This window comes from Hylobates moloch, unplaced genomic scaffold, assembly GCF_009828535.3.
Source record: "Hylobates moloch isolate HMO894 unplaced genomic scaffold, HMol_V3 SCAFFOLD_1, whole genome shotgun sequence".
In the NCBI taxonomy this organism is placed as follows: Eukaryota; Metazoa; Chordata; class Mammalia; order Primates; family Hylobatidae; genus Hylobates; species Hylobates moloch.
Window position 1 is genome coordinate 215,833,956 of NW_026652276.1, and position 12,907 is coordinate 215,846,862.

At 40.0% G+C, this 12,907-nt stretch overlaps 1 protein-coding gene across 6 annotated transcripts in view; it reads left to right on the plus strand.

The window, feature by feature from the left end:
• The window catches only part of CALD1 (caldesmon 1), a 193,905-nt gene that overhangs the window by 78,988 nt on the left and 102,010 nt on the right, over positions 1–12,907 (plus strand). For 5 of the 6 annotated variants that reach the window (XR_004371240.2, XR_004371238.2, XM_032761808.2 and 2 more), the window contains exon 3: positions 9,458–9,569. Coding sequence is in view for 3 of the 6 variants with exons in the window: in XM_032761808.2 (XP_032617699.1) it covers positions 9,499–9,569 (71 nt within the window). In the remaining 3 variants the exon portion in view is untranslated. Of the gene's footprint in view, positions 1–8,689; positions 8,805–9,457; positions 9,570–12,907 lie in introns of those variants that run through there. The other variant, XR_004371239.2, reaches the window with a different exon arrangement.

A 12,907-nucleotide genomic window follows, 5' to 3' on the forward strand; every position in this document is an offset into this window, starting at 1 on the left:
ATGTTTACAATTGGGGAAGGCCCATGGCTTCTGAACTTTCATTCCATGTGAACCACTCTTGGGCCTTGTTACTTAACTTGAAGTGTGATCTTTCTTCAGCCGGTGTCTCAGCTTCTTTTGTATTTGCCAAATATTTCACTTCTCAGTTGCAAATGCATAGTCACAGCAAGATTGCCCCCATCCAAAGAGCCTCCATAGGAAAATGGAGAGAGTACCAATGAGGGAATTATGAGAGCACAGCCATGCTTTGAGATGCTGACCTATACAACACCCCACAACTTATCACATCTTTTCTATGAGATTGTAAGGTCTTTGAAGACAGAAACCATATCTAACATACCTTCATGTCTCTGAAGTGCATAGCATTACTTCACTCAGTACAATCACTTCATATTAGGAGTTGGAAGATCTTTTTTTTTTTTTTTTTGAGATGGAGTCTTGTTCTGTCACCAGGCTGGAGTGCAGTGGCATGATCTCGGCTCACTGCAGCCTCCACCTCCCGGATTCAAGCGATTCTCCTGCCTCAGCCCCTTGAGTAGCTGGGACTACAGGTGTGCACCACCACACCCGGCTAATTTTTGTAATTTTAGTAGAGACAGGGTTTCACCATGTTGGCCAGGATGATCTCAAATCCCTGACCTTGTGATCCACCTGCCTCGGCCTCCCAAAGTGCTGGGATCACAGGTGTGAGCTGTGATCACCACGCCCAGCCAGGAGTTGGAAGATCTTATAGCAGGGCTGTCCAGTAGAACTTTCTGCAGTGACGAAAACATTCTCTGCACCATCTTATATGGGGGCCACTAAACACATAATGGCTACTGAGCTCTTGAAATGCGACTGGTGAAGCTGAGGAACTGAATTTTAAATTTTATTTATTTTCAATTAAATTTAAATGACCTCGTGGCTGGTGGCTACCATATTGGACAGCATAGCCTTAGAATCTTAAAAAATATATTTTCACCGTAACCCTAAATAGATGGTCACTTCTTCTCCCTGGCTTTTTCAGAGATAGGGGTCTACCCTTTCTATGCACCCCCATTTTTGGGTAGTTGTGCTGGAGCCAGCCCTCCCTGTATCTGAATTATGTGTGATAATATTGTGAATGCCTCTGTTAGTCAGGCATACATTTAGAAAGCATCTTTACATATCTGTAGCAAGTCTATGCATTTTTTTCTCACATGGACACAAGTTAGTGGAGAATTTCCACCTTACCTTAGGGTTTACGCTTATGTCATTTGTTCTTCTCTAGGGGCCAAAAGAGCATCATCCCTATTCTGATTTAGCATTAAACTCTGTCTTTCAACCTAATTCTCCTTGAGTTCATCAAGGAAAAGTATTTAAATGCTTGAAAAGAAAACAGAAGAAGTCGTGTCCCAAATTTTCACTTCTCTTCACTCTTCTAAGCAACTTTCAAGTTGGTTTAGAAATTAGTCTAAATGCCAGTCCTGGTTTTCCACTGATTTGTAGTGGTTAAGGAGTTCATGTCAAAGCTTTATATGTCTCAGTCTCCTTTCTTTAAATGGGGTTGAATTGATTCTTCTTACTTGGGAGGATCAAATAATGATAACCATAAAGTTTTGAAAAATATAAAGTGCTCCAAATTAAGGTGGTGATATTTGTGATAACACTTGAAGATGCAACCTAAAGTCCCTAAATATGGTGTCTTCCTAAGTGTTGAAGTTAGTATATACAAAAACCATCATTTCACAAATCTAAACCACCCAAACTGTCTGCTACTCAGAAGGTGAAAGAAAGGGCATAAAGACATTGGCTTTAATAATGTTAAATCTGCCAGGTCTTCTGTTTGCTAGTGGAGAAGTACAAATAGAGAAATGGTAATGCTAAAAGATTGTGCAGGGACGGCAAGGGAAAAACAGGTCATAACCTGTTAACCTGCCCTTAGTATTTTGGATTCCATTGATTAGAGAAAAGAAACACCTTGAGAAGACAAAGTGCCTCAGGTTGATTGTATTCATTCTTATTTCTATGCTGCTGTTCTTGACAGACCTGCCTTGGTAAATGCATGTATTTTTTTAAAGTAGCACAGATTTTTGGAACAAGATGGTGAAGGTCGAGCTAAAGTTAAGTGCAAACTGTACATTATAATCCATTTGTTTATTTGGTTTTCGAATCTCAAATGAACCACTGAGTTCAGAAAAGAGCAAAGTGGGTTGATAAATTGATTTTTTTTTTAAAAGGACAGAAGTTCATTTTGTACAGTCAGAAAGAAAGTGCTGCCAGATTTACTGTGTAACTACTGCAAATGTGGGTTTATATAATTTTTGAGATTCATACATAGTCAATTACCAAGGTCTTTGATTCACTTTGTAAACACTGATCAGTCAATAAAGTACAGAGAGATGAATTGGCTTGAGTTATATTTTCCATACTCAGAATGGTAAAATCTAGAATAAAAATCCAGTGGCTCAGACTGGCTACAATTTCTGACTGCCTACTCTGTCCCAATTATGGAAAAATTTTTTAAAAGACTATATCTTTTCATAAATGGCCTTAAGAATAAAAGCATATGGAAAGTAAAATATTAATACAAATATTTAAAGACTAAAGAGAACAATTGATGAGCTGCAGCCGACAGTGTGTTATTGATTATCAAAATGAATTATAGATATTCAAGGAGGGAATTGTCACTTTTAAGCTAGGGTTCTCAGGAAAGGGTATCATGAGGGAAGTAAAATTTGAGCCCCAAATTCATAATTGAATAAAAATATGGATAGTGAAGATGTAGATTAAAAAGAATGAGTAAAAATGTAGAGGTAGAAAGTTGTAAGACATATGTGAGAGGTGATAAAATATTTTTTATCTGGGATGCTGTGGTACGATCAGCTTGAAAGGAAGGTTAATGGTTTCTAGATCAAACAATTAAATGTAAACAGACCTAGATACGCAAGACATTTACATCCGAGAAGGAGGAAGCAGCATGGATATGTCATGCATGACACCTCTAGCTTTGCTGGCTCAAGCAGGTATATAGCCATAGTATTATTATGTGGAGTAAGATGAAACTTTGAATATTATCTCTCCAACCAGCTCACTTTATAGAGAAACAAAGCTCGTAATGCTTCAGTCTCAGTCTCCTAGGTCTCATTCCAGGTCACTATTTGCCAAAGGTTTGTGAAAGAAAACAGTTAAAGGGTCAAGGTGAGTGACAATCATTGCAGATCAGAGGTAGGAAATCTGCTGGAGTATGTTGTACCCAGAAATCACCCAATACCCGTAGGATGAAAAGAAACATCACTGACTTGCAGTGATGGCCCAACTGAAATGAATGCAAATCTTTAGGATAGACACGACATGCTCCCTTTCTCCCACAAAGCACTGAATCTCAAGGACACAAAACAGAAAGCAGGTGATGGGTGTGATCCAAGGTTGAAGATGAGTGTGATAAGCCTGGTGGAAGTTTAAAGAAGCAAGAAAGTCTGAACTGTCAATTCCAGGAAGGCAAAGACCTTTTCTGTCTTGTTCACTGTTATATCCCAGTGTCTAGAACAGTACCCGGCACATAGTAGCTGTTCGGTAAATATTTATTGAATATTGATTGTATAAATGTTTTTGTGAGGCCTCATTGAAGTAGCTGAATCATGAAATTTACAGTGGGTGCAAAATGATGACTAGTCAGAGAGGACCTGTCTAATAATGGTTTTGAGTGTTCCAAGACTAGAGTTCCTTGCAAGAGTAAAGAAATGATGATGTTGTGAATGAGGATACAGTGGGTTAGAGGAGGAAGATGTGTGATGAAGAAGGTGCAATATAAGAGAAGAAACTAAGCTATGAAGAAAAGTATGCAATGATGCTGTTGAGGATACAGCCATCCTGAGTTACGAATTTTACAAAGCACTAACAATAAATTAACAGAGATGAAATAAGCATTTGGAAGGCTAATTCAATGGAGATCTTTTGTGACTTGATAATTCTGTGATTTAAACCAAACAGGTTGTAAACTGAAGGCATAGGTAATTTTTAGGATTATTTCTTACCTAAGGTTATATGATCCAATGAATCAATGTGGCAATCACTGACAATGGTCCTTTCAGAACTTCTTTGGGGCACTCTTGTTTGTTCCCTGAAATGAAAAACAAATCCTAGACAGAAATAGTGGATTAGTCCTGTTATAGTGGTTAAGTGTATGCACTTTGAAATTCCATAAAGTGGGAATTATACTAGCTACCTCACAGATCTGTTACCCAGATAAAGTAAAATTACATATATTTTAATGGCTCAACAGAGCTATTAGCCATGAAAAGACTTGAAGGAAACTTAAATGTGTATTGTTCAGTGGAATAAGCCAATCAGAAAAGGCTACAGACATACTGTATGATTCCAACTATATGATATTCTGGAAAACTCAAAGCTGTAGAGACATAAAAACATCAGTGGTTGCCAGGGTTTGTGAGTAAGGAGAGGGAAGGGATGAATGAGTGGAGCAGGTGGGGTTTTTAGGGCAGTGAAGCTATTCTGTATGATGCTACTATGGTGAATACATGACATTCGGTATTTGGTGAAACCTATGAAACTGTACAACAAACAGTGAACCTTAATGTAAACTATGAACTTTAGTTCATAATGCATAAATACTGGTTTGTGAATTGGAACAAATGTACCACACTACTGCAAGATGTTCCTAATAGTTTCCTAGGGCTGCCATAACAAAGTACCACACACTAGTTGGTTTACAATAACAGGAATTTCTTGTCCCACTGTTATGGGGAGTTGAAGTTTGAAATGGAGGTGTCAGCATGGCCAGGCTCTCTCTGAATGCACTGGGGAAGGGTTTGTCCCATTTCTCTTTCCCAGCTTTCTGGTGGTCTTAGGTCTTCCTTGTCTCCATTTTCTCATGGCATCTCACCATGTCTTCACATTATCTCCCCTCTGTGTGTGTCTGTCTCTGTGCCAAATTTCCCCTTTTCATAAGGACACCATCATATTGGATAAGGGACCACCCTAATCACCTCATCTTGACTACACCTGCAAAGACTCTATCTCCAAATGTGGGAGGAAATGTGGGCAGGAGTCGGGGAGGGGGGAATATATGGAAACTCTGTACTCTCTGTTCGCTTTTTTTCTGCTCTAAGAAATAAAGTCTATTCATTAAAAATGTTAAAGGCTTAAAAAACAGCCTGCCACATAGTACATATTCAATAAACGTTAGTTCCTTTTGGATGCTGCATTAACTTATTCAGTGTCCCTGACACAACAGATTTTATTCTTCTTGCATTCCAAGACCAATATTGGCACTGCCCAAAAAGTAGATAAGACTTAGCTTCTTCCACGTGGCCTTGTCCCTAAGTGTTGAGTGCTGGGTTAGAAAGCCACCTGCTCACAAACATCTCCTGCCTTGACTGCATTTACACACATGCTCGTGCACAGGTGACACAGGTGAGCATACCCACACACACCTAAAATGGCTTATCTGCCACCAACACTGACCCAAACAAAAGCAGAAACTTACTAGTTCTCCTTATAAAGGCATCACAGGAAATATCTATAGTGAGGGCTACATGCCCATAGAGGGAAAAAGAAAAACAGCAAAAACTTTGTGAATATAAAACATAATACATTTCTTGGTTGAAAGATGCACATCAGCTATTGAACTAAATTTTTAAAGGAAAAGAGCCATAAATTGGTTTTAATAAATATAAATATACTTTCATTTCCGACACAGGGTGGGAGATAGAGAAGAAAAAAAAGTGACAAAGAGAAAAATTTTTTTAATGTCAGAAGAAATACCAGTCAATATTCTGCCTTTGAAAAGAGACAGACAAAAAAAAGCAAGGAGGAAGGAAAGGAAAGAGAGGAAAGTCCCGGAAGCCCTGGCGTGGTGGTAAGATGCAGGACACACCTCTTGTCACATCATGCCAATCCCCTGGGCTTGTGGCTTTGTTCAAAAAGAAGGGCAGGCCGGGCGTGGTGGCTCACGCCTGTAATCCCAGCACTTTGGGAGGCCGAGGTGGGAGGATCACCTGAGGTCAGGAGTTCGAGACCAGCCTGGCCAACATGGTGAAACCCCATCTCTACTAAAAATAACAAAAATTAGCTGGGTGTGGCGGTGTACACCTGTAATCCTAGGTACTCGGGAGGCTGAGGCAGGAGAATTTCTCAAACCCAGCAGATTGGCCTTGATCAGCCTGGGTGACAAGAGTGAAATCCATTTAAAAAAAAAAAAAAAAAAAAAAAAGGAAGGGCGGTGTTTTGGTGTTTGAATTTTTTTTCTCCTTTTTTTTTTGAATGATATCGTCTGTCGTCAGGGGTGAAGATCAATGGCACATGCAGTCCACCTCCTCAGTTTCCATACCAAGTAGCTAGGATTATAGGCACCCACCATCACACCAAGCTAATTTTTTGTGTGTTTAGTAAAGATGGGGTTTCACCGTGTTGGCCAGGCTGGTCTCGAACTCCTGACCTCAAGTGATCCACCCACCTCGGCCTCCCAAAGTGCTGGGGTTACAGGCGTGAGCCACTGCATCTGGCCTGAAACCTTTAACACTGACTTATTTCTTAATCATGGCAGTGTAGGCATGACCTGTTTTAAAAGAAAATCCAATCTATGAGAATCCATATTGAAAACACAGACATATCCATAGGTAATGACATCTGCCTCTGTTAAGGTTTTTGTTTTTCCCCTCTTTACAAAAGAAGTCACCTCAGTAAATCTTTCAATAGCATGACCACAATCCCCCCTCCAGCACAAAAATTTAGATTTTCATAAAACTCTCCGAGAACCCATCTGTCACAAACATCAATACTTAGCTCTTTCACACTACTCTATTTGTGACACCCAGAGCCTCACGACTGATGGAATCTCCCTGTCTTGACTTTTCATCCCTTCATTGGTTGAGAGTCTGTTTCCTAACCAATGTTGCTGAAAAGAATTCAGCACTGAGTAGGGGTAGGGCAGGAAATGAGGGATTACTGCCTGGGGACGTAGAAGAGAAAAAAAAATCACTTACCATTCTACCTAGACATGTCTCCTCTTACAAAGGAAAGATGCTAGAGAAGGGCGGAAAAGCTCTGGGATATAAGGGTGCAGGGATGAAGGAGGATCTCCAGCCCCATCCTGGGTTGATACTGAGAGCCATTTTCATAAAACACATACACCTTCTCTCCCCCACACAAGATACACACACCACCGAGAGTGATACCACATGGTACACAGATGTGGTTTTGCGCTTTCCTCTAAGCTACACCCACTCATGTGAACAAAGCCTTACCTAGAAAAGCACTGGTCTGTAGGAAATGGCACACACTCTCTCCTTCTGGGTGCCCCCACATGTATACTCAGCAGCATTCAAATGACAGGTAGTTTTTCTATGGCTGGGAAAGAAAAAGTGCCCAAGTAAGCAAGAGAAGGTGAGGAGTGGGAGAAGAGAATGGGTAGGAGAAAAAGAATTTGCGTGGGTTAAGAGCCAGTGAGGATGGCCAGCCAAACTGACCTCACGATGCTAGTTTGACTTCCCTCTTAAGTATTCCAAGACACTGCCGGGCTCTGCAGACCATGTGCATCTCCAGCCTGCTTGGAGATATTCATTGCACCGCTCATTAGCGCCTCTACCAGAGGTATAGGCTGAGAACCACTGTTGCTGACAAACAGCCAGAATGACTACTTACATTTGATGAAGTAGGAGCAAAAACCAGACAGAGGCTTAGAGGGTGCTCTTCAAGCTACTTGGATAAATTTTAAAAGGTAAAAGTGTTTGCTTATAGGACCTCTTTTTCCCATGTCTGTTTGCTATTGCTATAATTATTCAAGAGGCACTTTATATACAACAAAAGACCACATTGAAGGAAGAGAAGAGTCTACTCTCCCACTGCACCTGGCATTCGAGTCCACGAGTTTAGACCCTCCTGCCCACAGGGCTGTCCTCACACACTCCTGCCCTGTGGTCAGAACAGGAGCCTACCCCAGGGAGAAGGGCCCTGGGATGGCCTCTTAGGGAACTCTCAAATCACTTTTTCTTTTTCCATTCTGATAATTACAGACTAGATTGGAAAGTGTAGAAAAATTTCTTTATGGTCGATGAAATAATGAGGAAAATGGGTTGTTTCCTTCATAAGTAGCAAAGTCTCGGGAAGTACTCTTGGTAAGAGTAAGATAGATAAACATCAAAATTTTAAAACTCCAAATAAACACCAAGATTTGAATTTCTGAAGATTTATAAGCAGCATTGATAATACCCTAGAGGATAAAAAAGGGGAAAAATTCAAACATTGTATAGTTTTGCTTTTGTTGGCTGAGCTTTTATTTTTGTTTTTGTGGGGTTAAGAGGGGAAAAAAACCTTTGAAACTAAAATAATTGGACAATTTATTTAAGAAGGTTTCTGAACTTGGCTTCAAAATCTAAGTTTTGTTTTTTGCTCCTTCAAACAAAGATGGCTTCAGGTGTGATGGCTTTAGGTTTTGTAAAGCTCCTTATTTTTTCACGCAGGGCAAATGGCTCGTCTCATGTGCACAGAAAGGGCTGGAAAATATTTTTGTGATTCGAGTGCAGCAGAGAGTCTAGGATTCCAGAGGAAGTGGAGGCCTCCCGTTCCGCACAGGAAACAATCTTCAAGCAGGCCTTAAATGCCAGATTCCAGGCCGAGTTTAACTAACCACTGACAGCTCTGTAAACAAAGCAAGGACAAAAAGAGCCCGCTTCCCCCTTTCTGGTAGTCATTTTGGGTTTGGGGGCTGCAGGGGAATTCTGGAATACTTGACTCCATGGCACAGAAACGCAGGGGAAACGGGCTCCTCATTTAAAGAGCTGGAAGGGGAAGGTCTTTCCAGAATTAAAACCATCACAGAGGAGGTAGGAAAGGGTAAAATGGTTGGGTTACATCCGTAGAAAAGCAGTGATTTTAGAGCTTGGAAAACAGCTTGATCACCACTTAACTGCTTTTAAAAATGTTGCTTCATGATGTTTATTCATGATGTTACTGCTGCAGTCTTTATTAAAATCCTGATGCTTCTTTGAGAATATGCACATTATATGCTTAGACACTGTATTATTTTATTTCTCGCTTTCACTTTTCTCCTAGTTCCTACATATACCTCTTCTTGCCACTTTCCTTTTCTGTTTATCATTCCTGCTTTCCTCCTTCTTTGTTCACTTTTTCATAACTTTGGTCTGGGGTTCAGCAAGTTATAAAGACCAAAATCATTCAGTAGAATTTCAAGTGATTCTACCAATATTTCAAGTCTTCAAAACCTCTCTGTCTCCTGAGGTCTTTTTTAAAGAATATATAATCCTGGGATCTTACTTATTTGTCTCTAAGAGATTCATGAATGAGACTGAATTTAACTCAGCTCAGGAGTCAGAAATTGATCACTGGCTACCTTATCAGCTTTCTAAGAGTAAAGAAAAATCAGGAGAAGGACAAATGGGAAAGAGGGCCCACAGTGATTCAGGAGAGGTAACACTTTGAGTTATCAGTGATATTGACTCTACCTCCTCTCCTTCAGGTCCAGACATCATCTGGTCTCCCTGAACCTGAAATCACACCATGGATGATTTTGAACGTCGCAGAGAACTTAGAAGGCAAAAGAGGGAGGAGATGCGACTCGAAGCAGAAAGGTAAGGATCTAGGGTGAAAAATACTTGTCTTCCCTTATTAACAACGTTGGTTTCAGGCCTCAAAGACCATCCTTCTGAGAGGCCAAATGTGGTCATATCGCACACTAAACTGTTCACAAAAGTAGTTTCGGAAAATTTTTCTGCTAAGACTCTAAATTTAGCATTTAAAAAAGGAAAACAAACAAGGATCAAGAAAGAGAGATTTGAGAGGAATCAATTGATAATTGCATATTGATAATTGCATTTAATCAATACCTTTCACATTGGAATGTTTTAAATGACAAAAGTAATGTGTGAATGAAGGTTTAAAAAGCTTATATAATAAGAAATGACAGAAAAATGTCAAGTATTGAATATTGGAACCATTTAGGAAATGAGAGTCTTCAATCTAAAAAATATAAAGGCAAAAAGCCCTGGATGAATCTTGTGAAAAATTTTCATTCTTATTAGAAAAGTATCCAACTCTAGGGATCCGCATAGTACAGTTTAATAGTGGGCTCTGTTACCAAGGAGATTCTGGGCGTAATTGGAAGTTGTTAATGTCGTGTGAGGCCTCTACAGTGGTGACTATGAGGTCAAATTGGGGAGATAAAGCATTGGCATATAAAACCTGGGGCATAAATGCATATTTTAACATTTTAGGCCTCAGAACAAAGGACAGTGTGGTATTTGATGTGACTTAAATCAGATGTTCTTTTGAGAAAGCAGGTTAAGCATTCACAGAGAGAAAAATGTTAAACAATGACCTTAAAATCAAATCGATTTTTTTCCCAGTAACTCCAACGCTCAGATGAAAGATGACACTTTAACGATACCACAGCAGAAAACTGGAAACTTACAGCTATAATGAAAAGTATTGTTCTTATGTTCTACTTATTTGCATGGAGAATGCAAAAGCAAAAGATAAAATAACTGCCTATGATAAACTTGGCCAGAGTCAGCTGGCATTCATGAAATGACTAAACATGTCCACAAGGCACTACGGATTGTACCTGCATTCTGTTGGTTCAAATCCTAGCTTTGCCATTTACAAGCTGTGTGGCCCTGAGCAAATGATTTCTCTTTAAGCCATAGTTGCCTTATATATAAAACAGGCATAATATCTACATAGCCTGTGTGATTGTTGGGAAGATTGTTGAGCTTCATAAATAGCCTAGTCAGGTACCTAGCACATAGTAGTTTTTCATAAATGATAGTTTTTCATAAATGACAGCTATTATTATTATTAACCATTATCACCAGCCAAACAAGTAAGAAATAGCACAGCAGCACAGCCAGAGCTAAACCATCACGCCGAGAGAAGGAAAGGTAGTCATCATCCTGCAATGGAATTAGTCAGAGAAAGTTTCTTGGTGGAGGTGAGCCGTGGAGGAGGTAATGATGGCAATGAAGAGGGAAACGGAGCCTGTCTAGGTGAAGGAATGACACCGGCAAAAGTGCAGAAGTGGAAATAAGAATCCTGGTGCAAGAAACCTGTTGAGTGTGTGAGGGAAAATGGATTGGACTTGTATATCTTGGCTGTTCCTATTTGCCATACAAAGAATAGACAGAGTCTTAACAAGGGAGTTATGTGTGATGACACTATGCTGGAGAAGCTTATCTACAGTGGACTAGAATATGGGGATACCAGCACTGGAAGAGATAGTATGGTAATGAGGGCCTGAATCAGGTGAGTGAGTATGGAAATGAAGAAAGATCAAATATGAGAGTCTTTACAGAGGGAGAATTAGCAAACCTTTTAGGAGAGCAAAGAACTTATAGATGATTCCAAAGAATATATGTCTGAGGAGCTGGAAGGAAAGTCTCTGCTTTGTCCCAAATGGAGGATTCCCTTCTTGAATGGTCAGAGGAGCAGTGTTTAATTTCAGGTAGAAACCACATCCAAAAGGAGATTTCCTGCAGGCATGTGGAGATAGGAAATTTCACTCTTTGTTCAAAAAGGGAGAGAAATTATTATTAGAGAAATAAATGTAGGCAGACACAGTATGGTGGTGCTAGTACAAAAGCTGAGAGGATATTCCCAAAAAAGCAAATGTAGAAAAAGTGAGCGGTCATCAAGGTATAATGGAAACCATCAGAGAAGACAACGTACCAGGGAGATGGGGGAGAACCAGGGAGATTATGAGGCCCAATGTTGAGTGGACATGGTGGACATGGAAGTTTTGTGGGCGGTGGCTGGGCTCAGTGAACCACACCTCTTATTCCTTCCAATGCTGTTGTTATTTCACCTCAGGTTCTCATGACGGTCTACAAAATACTTTCATCCAACAACTATTTATTAAGCACTAACCAGGTTTAAGTGTGCTAGGATGGGAAAAATAATGGTGGTAAAGAAGTAGACATGGTTCCTGCCTTTATGTACCTCATAGCATGCTAGGAAACCAAAGTGTAACAGAATCAGAAAGCAGACAGGCCAGGGTGTAGGGCCAGGCCTGATAGAGTTGTGGCTAGAGAGACTCAGGACTGAGGATGTAGACACTGGGCATCAGGCTAGATTGCCATTGTCAGTTTCTTTCCTTTCCACGTGAATAGGGGGTCAGGGAATCATTGACAGAGTTGTGACAGAACTAAATTGCTGTGGTTAGAGCCATACTGTCATTAAAGTGAATAAACCCAGTTTCTTCCGATTCAGGACTTTGCTTAAGAATTGACCGCACAGCTACATGGCTCGTTTCTTCGACTTTTTTGTTTTGTGTGGAAGAATTTGTCTTCTTTTAATGTCAGACGTAAAAGGAATGTACACAGTAAATCTTAGTTATGTACCCTGAATAACCTAAAATAAACTTACACAAATTAATCCTAACCTTGTTTAACTTACATTTCTGTCTGTATTACTTCTTTTGGGATATTATATTGTTTTCTTTTCTGTTTTTTATTTCCTCTTTCCTTCCTTTTCTTTCTTGCTTCCATTCATTTCCTTCCTTCCTTCCTCTTTCTCTCGTTCTTTCTATCTTCTTAAGAAAGAGTAGTACTTACATAATTCCTTATACTTGTACTAAGTTTACCTTTCCACGTTTCAAGGTGAACCTTCTAGTTCTGCTATTCTGAGATTTGGTAAGCCCATGCCCACCCTTCAGGATTTTGTAAAATCTGATCATTTATGGGAATAGTGAAAGTCAGGCTTTATGGTTCAGCCAGCTCTGGTGGGAAAGTGCAGGGTATGTGCAGGAAACAGGTGGCCAGAAGCTGAAATCAAGGCCATCTAAAATCATGGTTTTGATCTGAAGACAAAGGGCACATGAGACCCTGAGCAAGTCCCTCTTCCTTTAGCTCCAGACCTTGGCTTCCTCCTCTAAAATAAGACTAGCCATTTTCTCTGGGGTATTGGTGGTCATTTT